The 25,401-nt window shown below is 46.0% G+C and overlaps 1 protein-coding gene across 1 annotated transcript in view; it reads left to right on the top strand.

The window, feature by feature from the left end:
- The window catches only part of MIPEP (mitochondrial intermediate peptidase), a 125,727-nt gene that overhangs the window by 33,696 nt on the left and 66,630 nt on the right, over nucleotides 1–25,401 (top strand). The window contains exons 11-15 of the mRNA XM_084767579.1: nucleotides 3,463–3,616; nucleotides 5,202–5,279; nucleotides 6,967–7,171; nucleotides 8,752–8,861; nucleotides 23,166–23,240. Of these exons, the coding sequence (XP_084623705.1) occupies nucleotides 3,463–3,616; nucleotides 5,202–5,279; nucleotides 6,967–7,171; nucleotides 8,752–8,861; nucleotides 23,166–23,240 (622 nt within the window). The remainder of the gene's footprint in view (nucleotides 1–3,462; nucleotides 3,617–5,201; nucleotides 5,280–6,966; nucleotides 7,172–8,751; nucleotides 8,862–23,165; nucleotides 23,241–25,401) is intronic.

Below are 25,401 nucleotides of genomic sequence, written 5' to 3'. Positions count from 1 at the left end.
AGCTCACAGCTGATCTGCAGAGGGAGGGAGGGAGGGAGGGACTGACCAGGTGTTTAAATATGTGAGACTGTGAAGACCCTTCCATTCAAACCCAACACAAGCCCTAAGCATGACATTAGAACACTATTCTTTCCGCCTCTGTGCTTTGTGCTTCTGGGGCTTGACTTTCACACCAGGAAAGTGGGAAACACTTCCCAGGCTCCAATGCAAATAAAAGATATCTCCTCGGGGAAAGCCGGGACTGGCCCACTGTTACCATGCTCACTGCCACAGCCAAGAAAGCCATAGGAAGCCAGTGCCTCCCTCTCCTCTTCAATGCAACATGGTCGCAGAACCTGAGTCATAAAAGATAGTGTGCATTGCTAATAGTAAACACTCATTTGTGCACTGTGTCCCAGAAAGAGGCTGTAGCCCTAACGATTAGGCCATGTGCTAAGGGGTGCATGGGCACTGTGAAAGGGGCTCTGGCACAGAGACAGTGGGTGCTGTTGGTTCCACCCATTGGCTGATGGAGCATGACGGAGATCAGAGAGAACCACCAAGAGAGGAGCCCCTTCTGAGCAGCCCTGGAAAGGGGCTCCTGGTACAGGAAGTAGCACCTGCAAGGGCTTGAAGGCTGGGGAGGGAGGATGGAAGGGTGGTGGGGTACAGTGCTGGGGAGGTCAGATACCCTTGACCTTGCTCAGCCATCTCCTCAATACCCTCTGGGACTCATGCCAAAGGAAAGTGAGCGAGAATGGAGGACTCACAGAAACAAAGCTTTGTTATCTGCAGTGCTGTAGGGTACTGAGGGATCCCAGGAAACAGTCCTTTAAACAGGCTAGACAGCAGGTAGCCAAAGGAACACCATGGCGCTCAGTTCACACTGGTACTGCAGTGTGATGTGCTGACTACTGTATGTCAGTGGTCTCCTGCCCTGAGGGCGCTAGGCTCATGGTCAGTCATGCCTGGCTCTGGATATGACCACCGTGCCTGCCTTAGTAGGGCGTTACTGGTCAAGGTGACCTGTGAACACATACCTGTAATGCCTCTATCTACAACTTCCTTTCTTCCCGCACTACACGGAGGAATCGTCTCCTCTACCACAGAGACTCCTCAGGGGCGCAGCACGTGACTCTGAAGCCTTCTAGCATGCCATAGCCATAGCCAGTGCAAACAGTAGCTCTGTGCCCAGGCTCTGCTGTGACCTCCTGGTGTCCTTTTGCTCCAGCCTTCGAGCTGGGGTAATGGGTTGTGCCACCATGCTTGGTTACTGTCTGTTTTCATTTGGAAACTTGTCTTTGCGACACCTTTTCTTTTACCCTTTTCTCCTCCTATTGTTCTCATTATTTATATTTGACAACTTTGTAGTTATCCTGCAGGTTTTGTGTAGTCTTATCTATTTTTCACCCCCTCTCACTCCCCTCACTCCCCTCCCCCCCCCCTCCGCGGCAGCCTCTCACTGCATAGTAGCTCAGAGTTGCCTCCCGTGGCTTGTGCTCTCCCAGCCTCTGCTTCCAGAATGCACTGCCGCCGAGTCCTGGCGTTTATTTCAGCTTTGAGAAGTTTCTGTTGACATTGCTTCCAGCTCAGTGAGTCTCTCCTCAATGGTTCTAAGTCTGTGAGCCCTGAAAGGCATTCTTTGTTTCTGTCACAAAGTTTTTTGTTTCTAGCATGTTCTTTTGATTCTGAAGGTCCTTCTTCCTGCATACATTACCCGTCTGCTCTTGTGACATTCTCTGCTTTTTCGTTTGGGGACGCGTTTCACAGCCTTGTCTGTTCAGTTCTACATCACTGCTGTATCTGAGATGGATTCTAGTATTGTTTGTCTCTTCTCACCACTGTTGGAGTAGCTTGTGCCCTTGGGGTAACCTCCACAGTGTTTCTCAGCCCCTCCCTTCCTGCTGGGGTGAGCCTAGAGGCTGAGCGATGCTTGGTTTGGGTGTTTCTACGTCATTTTCACCCCTCAACTCCCTGGCCTTTCGGTTAGGATTTGGCTAATTAGTTTTCTTTTGAGGGCAGGCTGTAGTAAGAATAGAATGTTCTGGCAATATTTCAGAGTGGTTCCTTTTCTTCTCCAACTACTGACAGGAGGGATTTTTCTCCACCTTAATTTTGGGAACTGTAGGGCTCCTGGGAGTGCACTCATGCAAGTGTGGGGTACTGTACAAGACGAGAGGGCTGTGGGGGATGCGGCTTGCTGTGTAACCTGGACGCTGCTGTTGCCGTGGAGTTTGTTCAGCGCTTGTGTCCGAGGGTGTGGTGGCTTTGGGGGTCCTTGAGTGTCTGATCGGAAGCTGGAGCTTCCCTTTCTTCCTTTAGCTATGTATTCTAGTCTAGTGGTGTTCCTCTGGAAGTGCTGGTAGCCCTGTCTGTGCTGTCTCCTGCCACCCTTTGCTCCTCCAGGTCTGGGATTGACCGTTGATGAGCTGGTGATCACGTGGCCATGTTCCCTGTCGAGCCTTTCTCCCTCAGCTGGAGCAGCAGCTGCTTGTCAGTCCTGAGGTCGACGTTCTCATTGCTGCATTCACGTCGTGCCTTCAGACTGTACATGTCTGTCTTCCCACAGGCACGCACGTTCCTTCTCCTCCAGCATCCGGGACACACTCGCCTTCTCCTCAGCACACAGTTATGTGTACCCTGGATGGTCTGGTTCTCATTCCTTGCCCACGGCTGTCTGTCTTACAATACCTGGTTCACTGGTCATCAGCCTCCGTTTATGGGATAAGGAGAAAATAAAAGCAACAATAACAAAAAATAGTCCTTATATTTGGAAATGAGTGACATTCTAAGTGAATGTGTATTGTGTGACATGGGCATGCCATGTCAAGGACCAGTGCCTCAGCCCCATGAGAGTGGCAAAGCTTTCCCCAGGTGAGACTCAAAGGGATGTCAGCAATGTGTGTAGAAAATTCCACCATAGCTTTCTCCCTTGGATATTTATGTCCTGGAGGCTGATGCCCTACAGAGACTGCTCCCACTGAGATCAGCGAACCTGTCTCCTTGTTCAGCTGTGTACCATAACTCTGCCTCCCTGTTTGTCTATGTCATAACCCACCTCCTTGTTCAGCTGCCTTCCGGTTCACCTGTGTATAACAGACACCCCGAGCTGTGGAGGTGCTGTGGCTTCTGCATCAGAGAGCGCAGAGCACCCAACCCCAGCTCCTCTGCCTGTCCTTCATTCCCTGCTTGCCCCAGTCAGGGTTCCAGGATCCAAACTATGCAAGGATGGGACTCACACAAGTTCAGAGCATAAGTCCATGCTGCAGACATCCTCACGCCCCACCTACTCACGTTTTCTATGGCAGTTGTTTGAGTTGCTGGATGCAGAACCAGAGACTACAGACTGCCTGCCAACTCACCCTCTTTCTGTGAACCCCCTTTCTTGCCACTTTGGTCCTAAGTATAGATGAACAGTTAACTGAATTGACCTTCTGAAAGTAAATAGAAGCGTCACTGTTGACCTTTTCTTCTTTCTCTTAGGTATAATATTGAGCCCAGTTTATATTGCCCGTTCTTCTCCCTGGGAGCTTGCATGGAAGGCCTGAACGTCTTATTTAACAAACTGTTGGGCATCACCTTATATGCAGAGCAGCCTGCAAAGGGAGAGGTGTGGTGTGACGATGTCCGGAAGCTGGTAAGCCTCCCGGCTGGGGCAGCACCCAGGGGCCGTGTTAGTGAGTCCCCGGCAGTGTCTCCTGTGAGGTAATTTTATTCTGTTAGGGTGTCCCAGCTCATTTCCCTTCCATAGAAAGCTCAAGCACCGCTCTGATTTAGGACCTTGCACATAGGACCCGAACATGAAACAACAGGGTTAGTTCTCCAAAACGAGTGCCGTCACAAAGCCTGATAAAATGCTGATTGCCATTTGCCTACATTGAACTGGTCATGAATTCTAGTGGTTTAAAAAAAAGTCCATTGTTGTTCATCATATATTGGCAATGACCTGTCCCCTTGTAGCTCCCACTGCATTGCTCCCTTATTTGCAGGCTTTTTCATGTGTTTGCACTGGTCTTTGCATCAGACATTAATTGCATCCTGTGTCTGATTTATTTGACTTTGATGACAACTTTAAGCCTGGAGTTTTGCCTTTCTCCTATTAAGACCCACTTTACTTGGGATGTGAATATTTTACATTTTCCTCAGAAGGTTTTGTGGCTTTTTGGCCCTACATTATTTTATCCCCAAGGCTTCATGGGCCATTGCAATTTTCTCTTGCTCACATGCTGCTGGGCTGCACTTTCTTCACTGTGTGCCCGATCATGTCAGCTGCCTCACTATTCTTTGACAGTGCTTTGAGCATGGGCAGATATGAATCAGGTCAACCTAGAATGTTGTCTGCAGAACATCCTGGCCTGTTACCATCTTCCCAAGTGGTACAGGTTAGGGAAAAATCAGGATGTAGTAAGAAGAAAAGCCAGGGACAGGCTGGAGGACAGATGCAGGTGGCAGCCGGGGCCTTCTGGCACAGCACCAGGCCCAGGTGCTCACTACCATCTCCTTGGTGCCTTGGCTATAGGTGCTTGCCGAGTGAGCGAGTGAGTGAATATACTGGCTTGAAAATTTAGAAAAGCAAATTATAATTACCAAATTGAGAAGAACGAGGCAAGATGAAGCCAAGTGACCGAATGGGGAAGAGAGCTGTGTTTTATTGGTTCTGCATTCAAGGGCATGTATCAATGGCGTAAGATAGGGAAGGAAAATAATTTTGCCATTAAAATCGTCAAGTCAGCCTTTCTTCCTAAGTCCTCTGGATCCTTTTGAGAGAAGCATTCTGTGAGGAGCTCTGGTTGGTGTAGCTAGTGTAGAGGGCAGGGAGGACTCAGCACCTTCTGTGAGGAGCTCTGGTTGGTGTAGCTAGTGTAGAGGAGGGCAGGGAGGACTCAGCACCTTCTGTGAGGAGCTCTGGTTGGTGTAGCTAGTGTAGAGGAGGGCAGGGAGGACTCAGCACCTTCTGTGAGGAGCTAGGGTTGGTGTAGCTAGTGTAGAGGGCAGGGAGGACTCAGGACCTCAAGGATGATATCTTTTCCTGAACACAGGATTCTCAAGTCAAATGCTCCAGAAGTGGAGCAAATAGGTGAATATCTTGGAAAACTTGGGATGAAAAAAGTAACTAAGATGGCTGTGGCTCTGGCTGTGGGCATTAGTACACAGCGCCTTGTGTTCTGCTGTTGGATGTTTTGATGGGGTTATTGACCATTAACTTTGACCTTGTATTCTAGGCTGTTGTTCATGAATCTGAAGGGTTGCTGGGGTACATTTACTGTGATTTTTTCCAGCGAGCAAACAAGCCACATCAGGTAAGCCTTCCTTTACAAGCTGGCTTGTCTACATGTGGCCAGCAGTTTATCTGTATGAATATGAACCTTATGTGACATTTTTATAGTTCCATTATATTTAAAGGCACCAAAGACTTTCTAAATATGTAAATTGAAGATAGGGGAGACATTTGAAAGTAATAAAGATCAGGAGAACTGCAGGGATCTATATTAACTACTCGTATTTGGATATTAACTGAAGTAGTAATAATAATTGGCGACACTTAACATGTTCTCATTTTGAGACCCAGCACATTTATATATTTACACCTTTTAATGTTCACCTCAGCCTTTTGACTGAGGCTTTAACACAGTGAGGTCAGTGAAGTTACACATATGCCCAGGACACAGCTAGAGAGTCTTAGGCCCTGAGACCAAACATTGTGTCTAGAGCCCCAGTTCTCAACCCCTTTCCGTGATAGACAGTTGTCCTACTTAGCACAGTCAACTGGACACAGCCTGCTTCATCTATGGCATGCGTATAAGAGATTGTCTTGATTGCTAATTGATATAGGAAGGCTCGGCCCACTGTGGGCGGTGCTGTTCCTAACCAGGTGCTCCTGGGGTGTGTAATAGAGCAGGAGCGAGGAAGCTAGCGAACAGTGTTACTCCAGAGCTGTTCTGCCTCGTTCCTGCCTGAGCTCCTGTCCTGACTTCCCTCAATGATAGACTATGACCTGGAAGTGTAAGCCAAATAAATCCATAAATCTTTTCCTTTCCCAAGCTGCTGGGTCCACAGAGGCTGTGCTGCCACCCGTTAGCTCACGGCATGGGAAACACACAGACTTGCTTCTTTCCTTTTGCTGCGCGCTACATTTACACACATCACCTTTAGCGTTTTTATGCAACTCAGTGGGAAACGCCATGACTTCAGGTTCACAATTATAACAGAAAAAGAAGTGGTGCCTGGCATTTAATCGTGATCCGCAGTTTCCAAGGTGTTTGAATAGATGGGAGCCTAGGGGATGTGCAGCCTGGGACTTGACAGGAAGCAGTCTTCATTCTGCAGATGAAGCTGTGGCGGCAAATTGCTTTCCTTGGTGATTTGGCTAGCAAGAATCGGAGTGAGGGCAGAGGACAGGCCAACAGCTCTGTGTCCCAGCTTCCCCCTCTTTCTTGAGTGTGGGTGGCAGTTTAAGGAGCCTTAGCCCTGGCCTCCGGCAGTCAGCTGGGCTCAGATCCGAGCGGCAACACCTCCCATCCAGCTTGGATGCAGCCCTTGACACTTCAAGGCTTAGTTTCAGTTGTCTCTTCTGAACTGAGGGGCATCCGTGTCCTCATGTCATTTGGAGGAGCGACACTGCGCCTGCCCCAATCTCCGCTTAGACAGTCCAGGCCTTGGTTACCCAGGCACAAGGATGGCAGAGTGAAAGCCTCTCTGCTGACACATTCAGGGACATTACTGGTGGCTCTTCAGCTCCTCAGTGCCTTTGTTCCCAGCACTGGGCACACAGGCCACGGCATGGTTTTTGAGTAGCTGTATAAAATTCATCAATACATTTTAGTGGTTTAAAAATTAAAATTTTAGAAAAAAAGGAAGTAAAAAAAATACAGGACAAAAAGAGTAAGTTAGAAGTCTGAACTCACGTATTCCTATAGAGTTTTCTATCTAGCCTTGTTCTCTAGCGTGTCTAACACCTCTGTCTCATATATGTATTTCCCCTCACAGGACTGCCACTTCACCATTCGCGGGGGCAGACTGAGGGAAGACGGAAGCTATCAGCTGCCCGTCGTCGTCCTCATGCTGAGTCTCCCTCACTCCTCCAGGGACGCCCCCACCTTACTAACTCCCGGGATGATGGAGAATCTCTTCCATGAGATGGGGCATGCCATGCATTCAATGCTTGGACGGGCCCGCTACCAACACGTGACTGGTGAGGACGGCTTGCTTCAGGGACCTTGGTCATTTCTAGTGTACACCTGGGCTCTCGAAGGCCTTTCATCTCATGACCTCATCCTGTTACTGCTGCACGTTAGGTCCTTTCATGCTGCTCTCTCCCGATGGGTGGAGTCTCCGTTGTCAGTCTTGAACTCATGCCCACTTATGTTTTATGATGACGCAGGGAACTTAGAGTTATGTGTATGAGAGAGAATAGGTCTGTGTCTCCTCAGTCCCTGGCATAGTTACTGAGTGAAATGTTTCTTTTTTTCATTAAAATAAGACTCCCTGTATTTTGTTATAAAATAAAATAAATTATTTCTTAAAAGTATGGTAACATATTTTTACTTGTACTACTCCTATACAATATTGTAATTATGCTTTATGAATTTTTAATGATTCCTCATTACATTCAGGATTTTATTCTTAGCTTTCTTGTCACTAAGTTTTTTTTTGTTTTTGTTTTTGTTTTGTTTTTGTTTTTGTTTTTGTTTTTTTGAGACAAGGTCTCTAGTAAGCCAGGCTGGCCTTGAACTCACTGTCTAACTCAGGCTGGCCTTGAACTCACTGTCTAACTCAGGCTGGCCTTGAACTCACTGTCTAACTCAGGCTGGCCTTGAACTCACTGTCTAACTCAGGCTGCCCTTGAACTCACTGTCTAACTCAGGCTGCCCTTGAACTCACTGTCTAACTCAGGCTGCCCTTGAACTCACTGTCTAACTCAGGCTGCCCTTGAACTCACTGTCTAACTCAGGCTGCCCTTGAACTCACTGTCTAACTCAGGCTGGCCTTGAGCTCACTCTCTAACTCAGGCTGGCCTTGAACTTGTGCTTTTCCTGTCTACCTCCCCGGTATTGGGATTACAGGTGTGCACCACCACTCCTGGCTCTACTTCATCTAACATCCCCAGCTCACTACCATGAGTGATCAACATTTGACCACCTCCTGGTACGGTGTTGCCATGCATTGCTCATTAACTAACTCTGAACACACAGAACTTGGGCAAGAAAAAGCTGTTTGAAGAGCGTGAGTGGGTTGACTGGAGCAATATAGTGTCACCAGGAGGTTCTTAGAGATTTGTTACCTTAAGAAACTTTGAATTTAAAATATTGATTTTTCTTACCAAGGGTTGACTTTGTTACAAAGAGCAGTATGTAGCTTAACTAAAGTCCTTTGAAAACAAATGAAGACTAAAAGCATTTGGTAATGGAATTCCGTGAATTAAATACAAATGCCTTATTGGTTGTAAGAGGGTTTTAATTTGTAATTCATGTCAAGCCAGCACAGCTGAAGACAAGCTGTGTGCAGAGGGTGTGAGCTGTCGCTTTGTAAGGTGTTTCAGCAGCTGTGCAAATATTTTGTTTTACTTCTGATATAAAGAAAAAATATATAGGATTATAATAAACTTTTCTGCAAATATGCACAATAACTTTATAGAAGCAAAATATTGATTCAGTGAATTAAAGTTTATCATAGTTCATCAGAAGTACAAATAGAAGTTTGATTTAGCTGCACGTCATACGAAAGGCGAGCATGTTGATTTAACTCATTCCTATTCTCTTCTCCCCATTTTAGGGACCAGGTGCCCCACTGACTTTGCTGAGGTTCCCTCTGTTCTGATGGAGTACTTTTCAAATGATTACCGAGTAATCAGCCAGTTTGCCAGGCATTATCAGACGGGTCAGGTAGGAATAACTAACACAGGCTAATCAACCCTAATCCGGACTTGACGCACGGACCCGGTGCCACGAGTAGAAAGTCACAGACCTGACCCCATGCAGCAGGTTGTAGTCACATCAAGTGACCTCCAGGGGTATGTGTAAGGTAACATGCCTTTGAAACAGTGAATTCATATTGAGAGTTGGGTCTTATTCCTAAGCTGTTACCTGTGTGTGCGCGCAAATATCCCCAAACCTGGAAAAACTCAAAATCTGAGCTAGCTCTGGCCACAGGCATTTTGGATAAGGGATTCTTACCCGTGTGACCGTATCGTGCATTGAGTTGCCATGATTGGCTTTTATGGCCTACTGAATAACGGTGAGCGTTTTTGTGCGTATTTCTTTTGTTTTCTCAGACACCACCTCTCAAGTTGTCAAATCATATTCCCAGCACATGGTCATATGCTGAAAAATAGCTGCCTTTTATCTGGTGCCAAATATTCTACTCTTTGCCCCTATGTTTATCCTGTAAGGAAAGCACTGTGTCTCCGCCCTGCCCTGCACTGGGCCGGGCACTCGGGCTTGTCCCTATCCCAGAAGGAAAGCGCTGTGTCTCCGCCCTGCCCTGCCCTGCGCTGGGCACTCAGGCTTGTCCCTATCCCAGAAGGAAAGCGCTGTGTCTCCGCCCTGCCCTGCACTGGGCCGGGCACTCAGGCTTGTCCCTATCCCAGAAGGAAAGCGCTGTGTCTCTGCCCTGCCCTGCCCTGCCCTGCCCTGGGCCAGGCACTCAGGCTTGTCCCTATCCCAGAAGGAAAGCGCTGTGTCTCTGCCCTGCCTTGCCCTGCCCTGCCCTGCACTGGGCCGGGCACTCAGGCTTTGTCTCACTGCAAAGAACTTCGCTTCTGCACATTCGTTCTCTTTGCTTAAATTGTTTTCTTAGCAACTTTATTATCCAAATCTGAGAATTCTGAAAATTCCTTGTGTGTATATGTGTTCATGATGCATTGCAATTTAAATACTTCTAAATTAATATGAGAGTTATAGTTCAATAGTTCCCTATGTATAACTAATAGTATATTGTCGTTTAGTGACCCACATGTGTTTTGCTTTGTTTTTTTTTTTTTGTCCTGTGGTCCTGGGGATCTAGCCCACAGCCTTGTACATGCTAGTCACATGTTCTGCCACTGTGAGGCATCCCCACTCAGCCATCATTGGAAAAGACAGGCTTGCCTTCTGGGAATGGCTCTCCATCATGTGTGCCTTGCTTTACATTGCTGTTTGCATCTCTAGGCCCCAGACTTTCACCTACTTCAGGGTGGGGGCAGAAAAGTGAAACTTAAATATGTTAAGTGGAGGGATTAATCAAATTAGGAGAAAACAAAGGACTGAACCCCACCTTTATTTCCATCTCTTTCTATCTTCAGATGTGTAATGTGGCCTGGCTGTCTTTTGGGGGCTTGGTTCTACTTTTGTCAACTCTGGAACAGTAGATGTGAGTCAGTCTGAGTGAGTCGTCATTATAGCCTATTTCACTTTTTAAATGGCAAAGTTAGGGCTGGAGAGATGGCTCAGAGGTTAAGAGCAATGGCTGTTCTTTCAAAGATCCTGAGTTCAATTCCCAGCAACCACATGGTGGCTCACAACCATCTATGATGAGATCTGGTGCCCTCTTCTGGTATGCAGGTGTACATGCAAGCAGAACACTGAATGTGTAGTAAATAAATAATTTTTTTTAATGACAAAGTTAAAGTAACTATGGTGTGGCCACACAACCCCCTACAAAAAGTCATGCAGCCTTCCATAGCTTCATGTTGGGGTTTGAGAGTGATAGGAATTTTGTAATTCCTTCCCATGTGAGGCCTGTGGAGTAGTGCCAGGTGCCCCATATCCAAGATAGCAGGGAAAGGCCAGCCCAAGCTGCCTAAGGGGCAGGGAGTCACTCAAGAGGGTAGTGAATACATGGGGTCTTGGAAAAGGCTTATAGGAAGGGGGCTCGCATCCAGCTCTCAGTAGTCCTATCCATTTTGTTAAAACATACTAACACTTATTAAGGGCATCTTAAGCATGAGAAGTCCTCAGCCAGAGTGTCGGTCTCTAGTAAAAGACAGGCATTGTCCCAAGGCTCCTGCCTTCAGTTCCTGAAGCCAAGACAAGATAGCCCAGTTTTGCTAGAAGGAAAAGCCTCCAAGAGGCCCGCAAAGTCCCCAAAAGGGCTTATGGAGAATTTTGGCGGGTGGGGGTGGGGGTTTGAGCAGGAGGCCAGAGAATGGGAGAGAGAGAGAGAGAGAGAGAGAGAGAGAGAGAGAGAGAGAGAGAGAGAGAGAGAGAGAGAGAGAGGGAATATGAATATCAGTCAGGGGAGAGGGGAGGGGCTGTGATGAAGGGCTCAGGTAAGCAGGAGTAACCTAGTGAGGGAGGAAGTAATGAAAGTCTTAGCAGGAGAATGACGTTACTTTTCAGGGTCCTTGTCTTCAAGACATGTGGTTATGATTGGGCAGGACTCTGAGGGCAGCAGTTGGCTCAGTGAGCCTTGCAGAGTCCTGAGGAACAGGCAGGGAGTGAGGGCATTTTGTATGAGCCACCCTGGGAGCAGCCCCAGCTCATGTGTCTCCCTTCTGGCCTGCCTGTGCTTCTCTAAAAGCTGCTCCTGTTGGCGCTCCCTTCTCCACACAGACCTCAGCCCAGAGCACTCAGTTCCTGCACACAGTCTCCCAGCACTGCCACCGCAATCCCTGGCTACCTGCTGGTACCTGCTGGGTACCTGGGTACCACTGACTCCCACTCAGCTCTGCTTCCCTGGATATCGCCTTTCAAGTGTAGCCTGGTTTAGCCCTTACCAGTGAGAGCTGGAGGGTCTGCAGGCAGGCAGTGAGGGTGACCCTGATCACTACTTGCTGGCTATGGGTTGGCTGTGTGGCATGGATTTACTAGAAGGAAAAGCCCCCCAAAAGGTCCGGAAAGTCTTCCCAAGGGCTTGTAGAGGACTTGGGTGGGAATTAGGAACAGCCAGAGGATGCTGAAGAACTAGTCAAGGAGACAGCTTTAGATAGTGGGGGTGGGGCAAAGGCACACATTCCATGCCAGAGAACTCCATAAGGCTCAAGTTTGAAAGAGAAGTTGCCAGGTTCTTGTGTGTGTGTGTGTGTGTGTGTGTGTGTGTGTGTGTGTGTGTGTGTGAGAGAGAGAGAGAGAGAGAGACAGACAGACAGACAGACAGACAGAGACACAGAGACAGACAGACAGACAGACAGACAGACAGACAGAAAGGGGGCATTTCTTGGAATAAATTCACCATTTTTAAAGATGACCATCCATGTGAAGAACAGGCAAAGGAATGGCGAGGGGACAGAGCCAGTGAGGGCAGAAGAATATCCAGTAGAGGCATTCCCTCAGCAACAGAAGCCCTTTCAGGAGCTAAGCATGGTGTCAGTCCAGCACTTGGGAGGTGAAGGCAGGGGTGTTAGGAGTTCAAGGCCAACCTAGGGACTCTATCTCAAAAAAAAAAAAGCCCCCCCTTAAATAGTTGCAAAATCCCTCAACAGCAGTAGGCCCCAGTACACTCCAAGACATGCCCCAGGGAAGCATTAAGCTGCTTTGAATTAATTTCACACCCAGACTCAGAAGTCATGTCCAGTGCCCTTCAGGACTTGCAGACACAGTCTAAGGAATTTAAAATAATTTGGTGATTTCACGGAGAACACAAGCGTGCCCACAGGCTAGAGACACATAAATGCTCTAAGATCCTCAGAGGGCACGCCTCTTCTTGTCCTAATTAAGACACCCAGTGGCTTCATCTCTCCTTGCTCCCTTCATTTTAAGGGTTGTTCTAGCCTTAGGAATATGGAGGTAATTACTAAAATCTAAGTCTATAAATAAATGACAGGCGAGCTCAAGGCAGTGTCTTCATGTCTAATTTCCTGTCCGGTTGCTCTCCGGGAAGAATTTATCCCCCTATATGAGGCAGACTCTGTCAGGAATTTACTAACTGGCTAGAGTGGAGTGCAGCCAGTGATCCCTTAAGTTGGAAGAATGAGAAACTGGCTTTTATGATTCACAGGTGCTGAACACAGGTCAGGTGACAGTGTCTCCACAAACTCATCGCCCCTTAGACCACATGGGGGACCAGGTGCTGAGGCCCTGGCTGTGATATTGCCCCTCTCTGCTCATTGGTTCCAGCCTTTGGTACTTTCCAGTTTGAGTACAGCATCACTGCTTCCCCAGGCATGCTCTTCACCTGCAAAGCCTTTCTAACAGACAGCATTCCCTGCCTCGAAAAGTGCAGCCCTTTGTTGTTTACCCAGATGTGTTTAATGGCAGAACCCCAGGCAGTCTTCATAATTACTGGGTTCTTAGGATCAAGAAGATAGTCTTAGCTCCTACACCCAGCACTAAAAAATTGAAGTATCTCTGGGCTTGGTAACTGACCTTTGACCTTCCCCAAAGTACCTCCCTAGGAAGTGAGGTGTGACCAGAGTTTTCCTCTTTTTTTCTCTCATTTCCCTTGGTTACTGATTTCTAAATGGCAGGATCACTCTGTCCCTGCCCAGGGATTGTTATCTTTTCATGTCAGGCTTTAGGTAAAAATTTTAAAATGAAGGGCTGGAGAGATGGCTCAGAGGTTAAGAGCACTGGCTGCTCTTCCAGAGGACCTGGGTTCAACTCCCAGCACCCACATACATGACAGCTCATGAATATCTGTAACTCCAGTTCCAGGGAATCTGATGCCCTCAAACAGATATACATACAGGCAAAACACAGATGCACATATAATAAGTAAATAAAAAATTTAAAAATGAGCCCAAGAGTATGGTAGTGGTTAAGGTTAGGGTTTCCTTTGTTCTACGGTTCTGTCCCTACTCTTTCAGAATACATTTTTAACTCAGTTGAAGTAGCCAAGTGCTTAGGTAGACCAGATAGCTTCTGTGCACTCGGCCCATGTCCAGTAGTAACCTCCTCTGTCTCCAGTTTTTTTAGTTTGTAACTTATATTAGCATTGACACTCAAATAGCCTTACTTGGAGCAGGGCAGTTCCCCTTTCTCTGGTGACCTGTCACCTAAGGGACAGTCAGTGCAGTGTGCTCTGTCTTGCCTTAAGTTGTCCTGGTAACAGTTCATCACAGTCCTCTGCTACTGTGGTTTTATGATAAGCTTAAAACAAAGGATTGAGCAGGAACCAGCAGGACGAACAGCCACACTTCTTCAGAGGCCCTCCCCCACCCCACCCCCACCCCCACCCCCACCCCCACCCCCACCCCACCCAACCCCGGGCTCTGGCATTTATTCTTTCTCCAGAGTCCCCAGAATTACACTATCCGCAGCTGGCCAAGATCATGCCCTTGCTAGTGCTCGAGATAGTCATAGTTAGTAGCTGTGGATAAACTTAAGCAGCTCCATATTGCACACCTGGGATTAAAACAAAAACATTTACATAACATAACTGGGTTTTTAAAGAAACCAAAACTCTCACTATAGAGGACATTTTATAAAATGAGCTGGTGAGTTGGTGTGTGTTCCTTCTTTTTCTGTTTGCTACAAGTTTTTTTTTTTTTTTTAAATAGAACTATAGTCATCTGTTTCATAAAGCTTTGTCAGGGCTCACTTGGGATTTACTCTGTGGGAAGATCTTTAGTGAGCAGTTCTTTAGTGTCACTGGGCTCCTTGGACTGCACTTTTCTTCTTAAAGAGCTTTGCTAAGTTGTAATTTTCTAGAAATTTAACCCAAGTTCTTAAGTTTATTGGCATAGTTATTTATAGTATTCTTTTATCTTTCATTTTCAGCTTCATCTATAATTATATTCCTTTCCACTCAGTATTGTTTTTCCCATTTTTTTCTTTACTATCTGGCAGGTGTTTGTCTGTTTTATTAGTATTTCAAAGAGCAAATGCTGAGTCTTCTATTTGGTTTGAGTTCACTGATATTTTTTGTTTTGTTATGATTCATTTCTTCCTTTCTTGTTCCATCCACTTCCCTCATTATTTCTTCTTCTTCTTCTTCTTCTTCTTCTTCTTCTTCTTCTTCTTCTTCTTCTTCTTCTTCTTCTTCTTCTTCTTCAAATTCTTCTTCTTCTTCAAATTCTTCTTCTTCTTCTTCAAATTCTTCTTCTTCTTCAAATTCTTCAAATTCTTCTTCTTCTTAAAAAAATAGGGTCTCATCACATAGCCTTCATTGGACTTTGAACTCACTGTGTAGACCAGGCTGGCCTTGAACTCATTGAGACCAACCTGCCTGTCTCCCAAGTGCTGGTATTAAAGGCATGTGCCATCATGCTCAGCTTCCCTGATTTCTTAAGATGACATTTAGCTAATTGTTTAAACTTATGTAATATACCCATTTAGATTTGAAGGCCATCTGCTTAAAATTTCACAGTGCATTGCCTCAGCTAGATTCTATAGTTTTCGTATAAAATAGTACTGATATTGTCAATTTCCTTTGCAATTTTGCTTCTGCCCCAGGATCCTTTAGAAATGTAGCTAAATTTTGCTTTGTTTGTTTGAGGCAGAAGCTCCTGGAAGTCAACGTTTAGCTCAAGGTGGCCTTGAACTCATGGCTTTCCTCTCCAGGCCTAGCAGTCTAAAACTCACATGCAGTTCTTCTTGTTTTACTCTCTAAAGCTGACTTAGTGGGCTGTCTGGTAGTGACTCTTCATGGTTTGTTAGGATTCGCTGTTGGCAACAGTCAGTCCATCTGTGCTGGAGCAGATGTTTTGTAAGTGTCATATCTGGGATTTATCTAGTTCTCTTGAGTTTGCCCTTTAATTCTGTTGTGTAGGTCTTTGATGTACAGCTAACTTCTTTTCTAACAAAGACTGTTAGGAAATGTAAGTCTTGCGTGGGGAAATGGGCAGGCTGCATGCCCTGGCTTTTGTGTGTCTTTGCTGCCTGCACTTGAATACTGTTTCACTAATGTATAAAAGCACCATTCATCAAACTTGCCATGCTCATTTGATTTTTAAACAAAAACATTTAGAAATTGAAAAATAATGTATCCAAAACTCCAAATATTATTTTAGTCAAACTTAGCAATGTATGCACACTGTAAAGCATGGTGATAATGGACCACATTTTAGAAAGATGCAAAGGATCTTGTTATATATGAAATTTATCATCATCATCATCATCATCATCATCATCATCCTAATCATCCTCTACTATTTCCAGGTAGGGAAGTATGGAGCAGGATCAAGGTCTTTCCCCAGATGCTGTTATGTTGTGGTCTTTACTTTCTTTGGGCCTCATAAAGCTGGTAATTATCACCCTTCTAATTCATATTTAGACCAAAGCCTCAGCCCATTACTGCCGTGGCAGGGAACATGGCATCATGAGGGCAGGCGTGATGCTGGAGGAGCCGAGAGTTCTACATCTGCATCCGCAGACAGCAGAAGGACACTGGTGCCACACTGGGTGTAGCTTGAGCGTGGAAGCCCTCAAAGCCCACTCTCACAGTCACACCCTTCTTCCAGCGTGACCACAGGCACAGCGACAGGGCCACCCCTCCTAATAGTGCCACTCCTCATGGGCCATGCATCAAACACATGAGCCTCTGGCGGCCATTCCTGTTCAGACCACCACAGCTACTCTTGGGGAATGGCTATGCCATGCAGCAAGTCTGTGCTCCTGCAGCCAGCATGTCTGGAATGTTGAGCAGAGGGACAAGAGGGAATCCGCTGATGACCTGAACCTGCTCCAGCTGCCATTCCTTCCACCCTGGAGGGGGTTGCCACTTGGGAGTCCTGGAAGTCAGTGAGCGAGCGCCAGGTCACAGCCAGGAGCAGAGCTCCCTGCATTCTAACACTATACAGTTGAACGGGTGCATGTAGCAACCTAACACATTTAAAAATATTTTTATTAAAGTTTTGAAAGTTGTATACATGCATGCAATGTATTTTGGTTATATTCACACATACCCTCCTCTCCCAGGTCCCCTCAGGCCCACCATCGACTGTCTAACACACTTTCCCAAATAGCATACATGATTTTGGAGGGGTGCACAAGGCACTATCTATAAAACATTTAGAATTGAAAATTTTAAAAAGATTTATTTATTATAAATACAGTGTTCTGTCTGCGCACTGAGGGCACCAGATCTCATCATAGATGGTCCTGAGCCACCATGTCATTGCTGGGAATTGAACTCAAAACCTGTGGAAGAGCAGACAGTGCTCTTAGCCCCTGAGCCATCTCTCCGGCCCTAGAATTGAAATTCTTGTTACATTTTTAAGATCTGGTGTGTGCATGTGTACGTGCATGTGCCGAGGCCGAGGCCAGCCTGCACGAGTCGCTCTCTCCTTCCGCTGTGCTCCCAGGGGTGCACTTCAGGGTATCAGATTTGGCAGCAGGTGCTTCTGCCGCATAGCCATCTTGCTGGCCCTAGAATTTCACTTTTTGCTATTTTTGTCTTTTCTTTTGGTTTTCCAAAAGAAGTGGAAAATACACTCTTTATCTCACATTAAAATACGTGCCAAGTAGAGATTTACGGGTGTTGAGCTGGAATGTTGGAATTACATGTTTGAGCATCAGAATTTTCTGGGTGGTTAGAAATTAAAATGCTTTAAATACTGTAGATTTTTAGTTTTAAAACAAACTTATTGAGTTCTGGCCAACTGCACTTTAGTTAAGTACATTCCTATTTCTGCAAGTTCACAAAGTGTGGTGAGTTCTCTGAGAAGATAACGCACTCCACAGGCTGAGCTCCGTCCAGGGCAGGTTTTGCTGTCAGAGCTGTTTGTCTGTCTTGATGGCAGCTTCAGCCTTCAGGCCTTGCTGGAGTCTTCCAGGAAGGGGTCTCGTCACTTTCCTTTGTTCTCACCTAATGGGTTGCTTAGAGATAAATTAATTGTAAAAACTGTAGGAATTAGGAGAAACATGTTTTTATGTGCCTACCTACCTTCAATTCTGGCCTCATTTTATTTACTGACATTTTTCCATATTCTCACTTTTGTTACCATTAATTATATGCTAATTGTGCACTTGAATATGTAATTGTAATCATTGTGTTTTATCACTACTAACACTTTTGGGTTAGTTCTCCCCAAAAGTACTTGTTAGGACATTAATTAAAAACAAAAACAAAACCTTGCATGGGAATGGCTTTGCCACTGGGGAGCAGGATGCTCCGTATCTTCGCCTCCATGTGATGCAGTTATGATTGTGATATTTGAGGGCAGACGATGATGTTTTATCTCATATTTTAAAGAAAAAAATTATGTAATCCTTTTAAAAAGACCCAACAAGGCAACCTTTCTGCAGAGTTTAACAGAGTTTTACAGTGGTAGAAAGATTCTGCTCATATCACCACCAAATGCAGAAGGACATGGCCTTGCGTATGGCAGAGGCCAGGTCTGGGGACTTGCTGATAAGCAGGAGGGATTCGAGACATTCTAGCCAGCCAGACTACAGAGTGTCCGGGGAAGATGGACCTTGGTGGACAGGCACCACTTGGGGGATGGTGCTGATGAGGGGTCTGAGGATCCAGTCTTGAGGATGGCGGAATCTGGCTACGTTGTCTGCTGGTTTGGAAATGGATTATATCCCAAATGTTTGTTTGCTGGTGTTTGGTCCCCAGGGTAGCTGTGTTGGGGTGATGCTACCACCCTAGAAGAAATGAGGTGGCTCCAGAGGAACACTTGACGAATTCCTGTGGCAGGTGGTTAAAGAGGGCAGGCCTTTGCCCTGTCTCTCCATGTGCTCTCTTCTGCCTGCCTGATCTCTTCTCCCTGTTCCTCCATGTGGTCTCTTCTGCACTTGTTCCCACTGTCTGTCACCGTCTGCCAGGAGGCTCTTCACTATTAGGACCACTTAGTCTTGGACTGGTAGTGTCTAAAAGTATGATCCTAATAAATGTGCTCTCTTTATAAAACACCCAGCCTCAGAGACCTTTATGAAACAACAGAAAACTGTAAACATGTTGATTGAGCAGCATTCTTCTGAAAGTGGACAGTGCCTGAATTAACATGGAAATTAAATTCTGACATCTTGAGCAGAGAAGAGAGAACCCGTGTTGTCCCCCAGCTGACCACAATTGTACCTTATACTAGCAGTTTATTGGTTTTTTTCCTTTGAAGTATTTAAAGGAATTGAAATCTAATGTTCACCCATTTATTGCACAAGTTTACAAATGAGCTTAAAAGGATGAAGTTTGCGTGTGAGCATCACTGTGGTTAGTGCAGCTGAAACCTAGAGGCCAGATGCTTACAGTTACAGGAAATTGGAGTTAAACCCCATGCTTGATCCTTGAGCCTGAGGGAACTAAAGTAATAAAAACTGTCTGTTTAGGTTTTCAGTAGTATTTTTTTTATACCACGACGGGCTAGAGTGCAAGTTTCCAGAGAGCTGAGGTTCTGTTTTCTTCCCAGCCGACGACTGTACCAGTCAGAGGAAGGGCAGCTGTCCACAGATACGTGCCCAGTGAACTATCCCTTAGCTGAAGCTGAGGAGTTTGGCTTGTGGTGCTGATGCACGCGGTCTTGTCATACATGCTGAAGCATTGCAGAGGCTGTCATGCATGCCTTTAGTAATTCAGACCCCTGCTCCTTTCTCAAGCTTTGCTGCCTTCCTGTCAGCAATGGGTTACTTTTGGAACACTGACCTGTTGGCTCCATGTCAGCATCACTGCAGAAAGAGGCAGCTAACACTCCAGCTCTTCCTGAGCTCCAGAACCTTGTAGTGACTTGAGTCTAAGGATGTAGACCAGCCCTCCATGGCATAGTACAGGTGACAGTGTTGACTGCTACATCAGGCAAGAGAGGTCAGATAACATTCTAGTGGAGAGGAAAGCCAACTGTGCAATAGCTGTCAGAATTGAGTGTGTGTGTGTGTGTATTTTCACAAGCCATGTTTTATTGGTCTCTACCAGTAATCATAACACCACAGGGGGAGTAAATCACAACAGCGCCCTCTTTCTTAGTATCTGCTGTGCTAAAGCCGAGATATTCAGTTTTTGAAAACACTGCTTGTTTCTTGTGGAGGCCTTTCACCTGTCTGGTTTGGTGTGCTAGGTGTGTGTGCATATGTGCTTGTATGTGTGTGAAGCTATTGTAAAAGGAATCTCTTCCTCTGATTTCATTCTCAGCAAGTTCACTATTGATACATACAAAGTCTGATGCCCTCACCCCCACCCCCACCCATGTAGCATGTGGCCTCCTTCCCTGCATGGTATGTGCATTTCACATCCCTTTCTTCCTCTGGTTTGTGCATGTGTCTCTCTGTGTGCATGAGTGTGTGTGCGCGTGCATGTGTGTGTACATGAGTGTGTGCTGCATGAGTGTGTGTCTGTGTGCTCGTGTGTACGCGCACACGTGTGCGTGTGTAGGACAGATGTTGTTTTCTGGTACATCCCATTGTTCTCTACCTTATTTTTTGAGATAGAGTCTTTTCACTGATTGGCCAAACTGGGATTATAGGTATGTGCTGCCAAACCCAGCTTTTCACATGAACGTTGGCGATCTGAGCTCAGGCTCTCGTGTTTGTGTGGCAAGCTGCTGATTCCTATGTGTTGGTGTTAAGTCCTGCTGCATGGCTGAAGGTGATTATCAAGTCTAAGAGTTTTTGTCCTTTGTAAATAGGGATGAATTTTGCTTGTTTTGAAGTGTTCTTTGTCTATTTTCAAAGAGAGCTTTGCTGGATGCTACAATTTCGGCTGGCAGCGGCTTACTCAGAGTTTGCAATATGTCTTCCTTGCCTTCCTGGCTTTTAGGAATGCTGCTGCAAAAACTCATGCTCTTGTGATGAGTTTGCTTTGTGGGTGAGTCAGTATTTTCCCCTTACAGCCTTGAGTGCTGTTCCTTTTCACTTCTGACACTTTGGCTGTACTGTGCTATGGAGAGGGTCTTCCCTGTGTGTGTCTGTCTGGGTTTAAATCCCGTGGGTTTGAGCTTTCTGCTCTCATTTTATTCAACAGATATTCTATGCCTTTAGCGCTTATCTCACAGCCTTCTTCACCCTGTGTATTCTTAGGTTTGCTGTCTTGATCATATTCCAAAGGGCGTGGGTGTCTTGTCATGCTTGCTGTGTATCCCCCCCTCCCCACTCACACTTTGCTTTATTTGAATGTAGTATTTCCTTGACCTTGTCCTCTGTTTCTGATATTCTTCTGCTTAGCTGAGTCTATTGGCAGTGTTTTTTACTGTTACTTATTTGATTTGTTTCCTTTTTTTTTTTTTAATTTCTGAGGAGTTTTGTTTACCTGATTTTTCCCCCTTTAAAATCTGTTTCTTTGTTGAGTATTTTTTTCCTTGTTTCTATCTTTTCCGTCCATATTGCTGATTTTATCATTCACTTGGCTAACCTTTTCCTCATATTGCTGACTTGAATTGAGTTCATTTGTTTGCTTAGATCCTTTTTCAGGTCGCTGGTGATGTTGAAGTCACCACCGAGCATTTACACTCCTCAGGATCTTATCTAGTAGCTGAGGATTTGAGTCTTGTAAAGCAGTTAGTGTTGCCTTGTTTCTTGTGTTCCTGCGTTGTGCTTTGTGCACGTGTTGGTTTGACTGTCTTACTGACCAATCAACTCAAGAGGGCTGAATCCCCAGGACCGTTCGGGCAGGAGAGAACAGCCATTGCAGAGGCATCTGCATGGACAGAGAACTTGTCTTTGTACTTAATCACCCCACTGCAGGGTGACACTTGAGTTTGTAGAAGGACAGACAGTGACTCCCGAGGGTGACTAGCTGAGGCTAGCTGGCCTCAGGCTGAGGGGCTGTTAAGTGGTAGTCTCAGCTATGAGCATGAGCCCCTTAGTTATTTTTCTGCCCCTGTCGTAAAATAACCTGATGAAAACAACCTACTCTGGCCTGCAGTCCACCATGGCAGGGAAGACAGGGCAGCAGGGGCAGGGAGCTGGTTGGTTGCATCACTTCTGCACACAGTGAACAGCAAGTGGGGCTGAGGTGTGAAGGCTCAAGGCTGACACCACGCTCCCACCCCCCCACCCCCATCCACTGAGGCTCCATCCACCCCCTGAAAGCTTCACAACCTCCCCTACAGCACCACCAGCCAGAGGCCAAATGTTCAAGCACATAAAGGACTTTCACACTTTGCATCGCCTAGCTCTCTCTTTCACTGTCTTTGTGAATTCCCAAAACCCTCTCATTTTTCATTAGGAATGGAGTCAATCCTTCCTTACTCTGGTTCTTTGCCTTAACTGGGTCACAGGAAAAGCAGCTCTTACCCAGAAGTCTGCTTGGCTTTTTTTTATTCTTTTTTCTTTTTTCTTTTTATTTATTTATTATTATGTATATAGTGCGCTGCTTGCATGTGCATCTGCAGGCAGAGGAGAACATCAGATCACATTATAGATGGTTGTGAGCCACCGTGTGGTTGCTGGGAATTGAACTCATGACCTCTGGAAGAGCAGGCAGTGCTCTTAACTGCTGAGCCATCTTTCCAGCCCCCTGCTTGGCTTTTCTTATGAGAAGAAAAAGCTGAATGTTGGTCTTGCTGTAGTTTTTTTCATTTCAGTGAATCACTAGGAACAATTCTTGTGTCTGTCTGTTCATCAGCAAAACTCTTCAGAGCCCCGTGTGGCACCCTCTCTTCTGCAGATGTAGGCAGTAGCCTCTATTGATGAGCCCGCGCCCCAGGAACTAAACCAGCTATTCACCACCTAGGTTTCTTAGGTAACATGTTTCTGAGGAAGGGATTTTAGCTTCTTCAGTAAATATCATAATACTTATTTTAAAGACTGAGCAACGTACTTATTCACTTCAACTACATTATTTGCCCCCCTCCCCAAGCGTCTTGTGTCATAGGATTAGGTCTTGTTACCCTCACAGAGAACGCTTTAACTGAAGCAGGGACATCGTACTGTGCCCAGGCTTTCTGGACTCTTCCAGGTTGGAAAAGGAAGAGTCCAAAGTTCATCCTCACACTGATTTTTTGGGTGTCAGTCCATCTTTAGCACTGGCTGGCACTGTGGATTAGCGTTTATCTCCACATTTTAATCTTTTAGGCTCTTTCTCAGTTATTACGTGCACTTGAAAGTTAAGAGATCACTTGAACACACTTACTGGAAACAAAGGAGCAAGAGTATTCCCTTTGGGGTTTAAATAAATTTGAAAGAGCAGTGCCAATACTGTCACTCCCTCTAATCCTGTTTTTTCTTGTGCAAACCCTTATTTGACAGTTAGTCCTTCTTAAAAGTAAATGGAATGTCTTCACCCATGCTACCCTGTCAACTGAAATATTCAAAAGTTATTTTTACACTCTATAATGAGATCTGCCATTCATTTTTTTTCACTTGATGTCATTTTAAAATTCCCTGACCCTGAAGTATACTTGTTGCAGTGGCTTATTAAACAGATTATTGACATGTAAATTGTTTTGTTTTATGAAGCCACTGCCGAAAGCTATGGTGTCGCGTCTCTGTGAATCTAAGAAGGTTTGTGCGGCCGCAGAAATGCAGCTTCAGGTACGTGTGCTTGATTCATGCTAACCACTGCCGGTCATTATTCTGTACATACGTGCAGCCTTAACTTCTTGCCAGTTATACACATTTATTACAATAATTATGCTTCTGAACACCTTTCATCACAGTTCAAAGAACTTGGCAAGAATTGACTTATGAAACTCTCACTCTGCATGAGGTGCATGTGAAATGTGAAATATAGTCATCTCCCATTTTTATCAAGGAAGTCAAAGGCTAGCAGGGTATAGGCTCAGACCTACCCATATGGATTGTTACGCATTTTCTGTCTTTCAAAAAGAAACTGCTGCCCTACATGTGAAGTTTAAACAGTAATTACCATTAGTTTTAGCATAATATTTATAGACAATTTCCTGGGTTACCAGATGAAGACAAGGACAATTTTATGAGCCATCTGGATGCCAGGTCTGTTACCAGATGTTGGGATATTTGTAGTTACTGAGATTGTCTGTGGAGTGTCCATCCTTATGTCTTCATAGCAATCCCTAGGGCCTGTGCAGCTCTCCTTTCGTCTGAGCAGTTAACCCTTCCAGTCCTGAGGAGGCAGTGAAATGAGCTCTGTTGTGTGTGTCCTCCAGTCAGGGGTGCAGTGTGGCACCAGAGTGTGCACGGCTGCCTTCAGCTCTCCTTCCTCAGTGAGGAGGATGCCCGTGTAGACACAACCATGGCTTGTCACTTGATTTACATTATTCAGTGGCCATGCATGTGAAGACAATTAAAGTGAATTTTAATTTTTTACAAATAGTATTACCTGGGGAAAGTCCTTTTATAACTTTGTTTTGATTTTGATAGTCTGAGTAAATGGCCCAGGCTGGCCTAGAATGTGATCCTCCTGCCTCAGCCTTTCACTGCTGAGATCCTGTACATGTGCACCCCAGCACTGATGCCTTTTGACTTGCTTTTAGATGGCTCTTGGAGCTTCCTCTTTGAACATCTGTTCCACTGATTTTATTTTAAGCCAGGAACCAACTGTTCCTTCCTGCGCATCCAAAAGTATAACCCTGAGAGGGCCGTCCCTGACAGTGCGGGTGCTAGAGCCTGCTTCTAAGCCCATGCGAAGCAGACCAGAGCGCAGAAAGGAAGGGAGTTGTTTTGTGTTGTGAGGTGGTGTAGACAGTGTTTTAGAAAATGTGGCGCCCCTTTGCCTGCACTGTTTAACAGCGCTGAGCACGTTTGTGTGGTGCTCAGGTTTTTTGCTCCAGGAATGCAGCAGCTGGCTGAGCAGTGTGCTATTCGCTCTTGTGTTGCTGTGGTAAACACCATGATCAAAGATAGCCTAAGGAAGAGAGGGTTTGTTTTGGCTTACAGTTGCAGAGAGATCAGAGAAGGGGCACAGCAGCGAGGAGCAGGGAGCTGAGAGCACAAAGCAGAAGGAAGGCACTGGAGATGACAAGGAGGCTTTAGACTCTCAGGGCCGGCTTCCAGTGCCATGCTTCTTCCAACAGGGCCACGCCCACACCTCCCTAACCAGTGCTGCCCAGCTGCAACCACGTGTTTATACAAGTCCACACTGACGTCATTTAAAAGGCACAGTCGAAGAAACAAAGCTGCTGAATTCTAGCTTGTTTGCAGTGTGGGACAGAGTGTGCCTCCTCAGTTCAGGTTAGGATTCGGTTTCCATTGGCTCCGCTGGGCATTGTTGCCCACTGCTACTCTCACAGAGCTGAGAGCTGGATTTAGGGTCTGTTTGGAGGACTGGCTGGAGGAGCACTGTGTTTAGATTCAGAAAATGTCTGTATTTTCCGGGGAACGCTTAGCTTAGCTTCATAATTCACAGACATAGTTCTATATGTAGGTGAAGCCGGCGGCCACGGGTCACTTACATGTTTCCTTTATTCCAGACTAACCCACTGTTCTTTCAAGTCAGCAGCTGTGCGTTCGCTGCAGAGTCCATTTCTAAGCCAGAAAGATGCACCTCAGAGGTGTAATTGCATGTCAGACTTTCTCTTTAAATAAAGCACTTGAGCCTTCTCACATTGTGCTGCTCCTCAAGCACTCAGGTCAGATGTCCTGGTGAGAGCTGCCACCTCCCCCTCCTCCTCCTTGTCCTCCCCCTCCTCCTCCTCCCCATCTTCCTCCTCTTCCTCCTCCCCCTCCTCCTCCTCTTCCTCCTCCCCCTCCTCCTCCTCTTCCTCCTCCCCCTTCT

The sequence above is a fragment of the Acomys minous genome, assembly GCF_964271855.1.
Source record: "Acomys minous genome assembly, chromosome: 18".
In the NCBI taxonomy this organism is placed as follows: Eukaryota; Metazoa; Chordata; class Mammalia; order Rodentia; family Muridae; genus Acomys; species Acomys minous.
The sequence above is the reverse complement of the archived record's forward strand: the minus strand, read 5'-3'. Positions and strand labels throughout refer to the sequence as shown.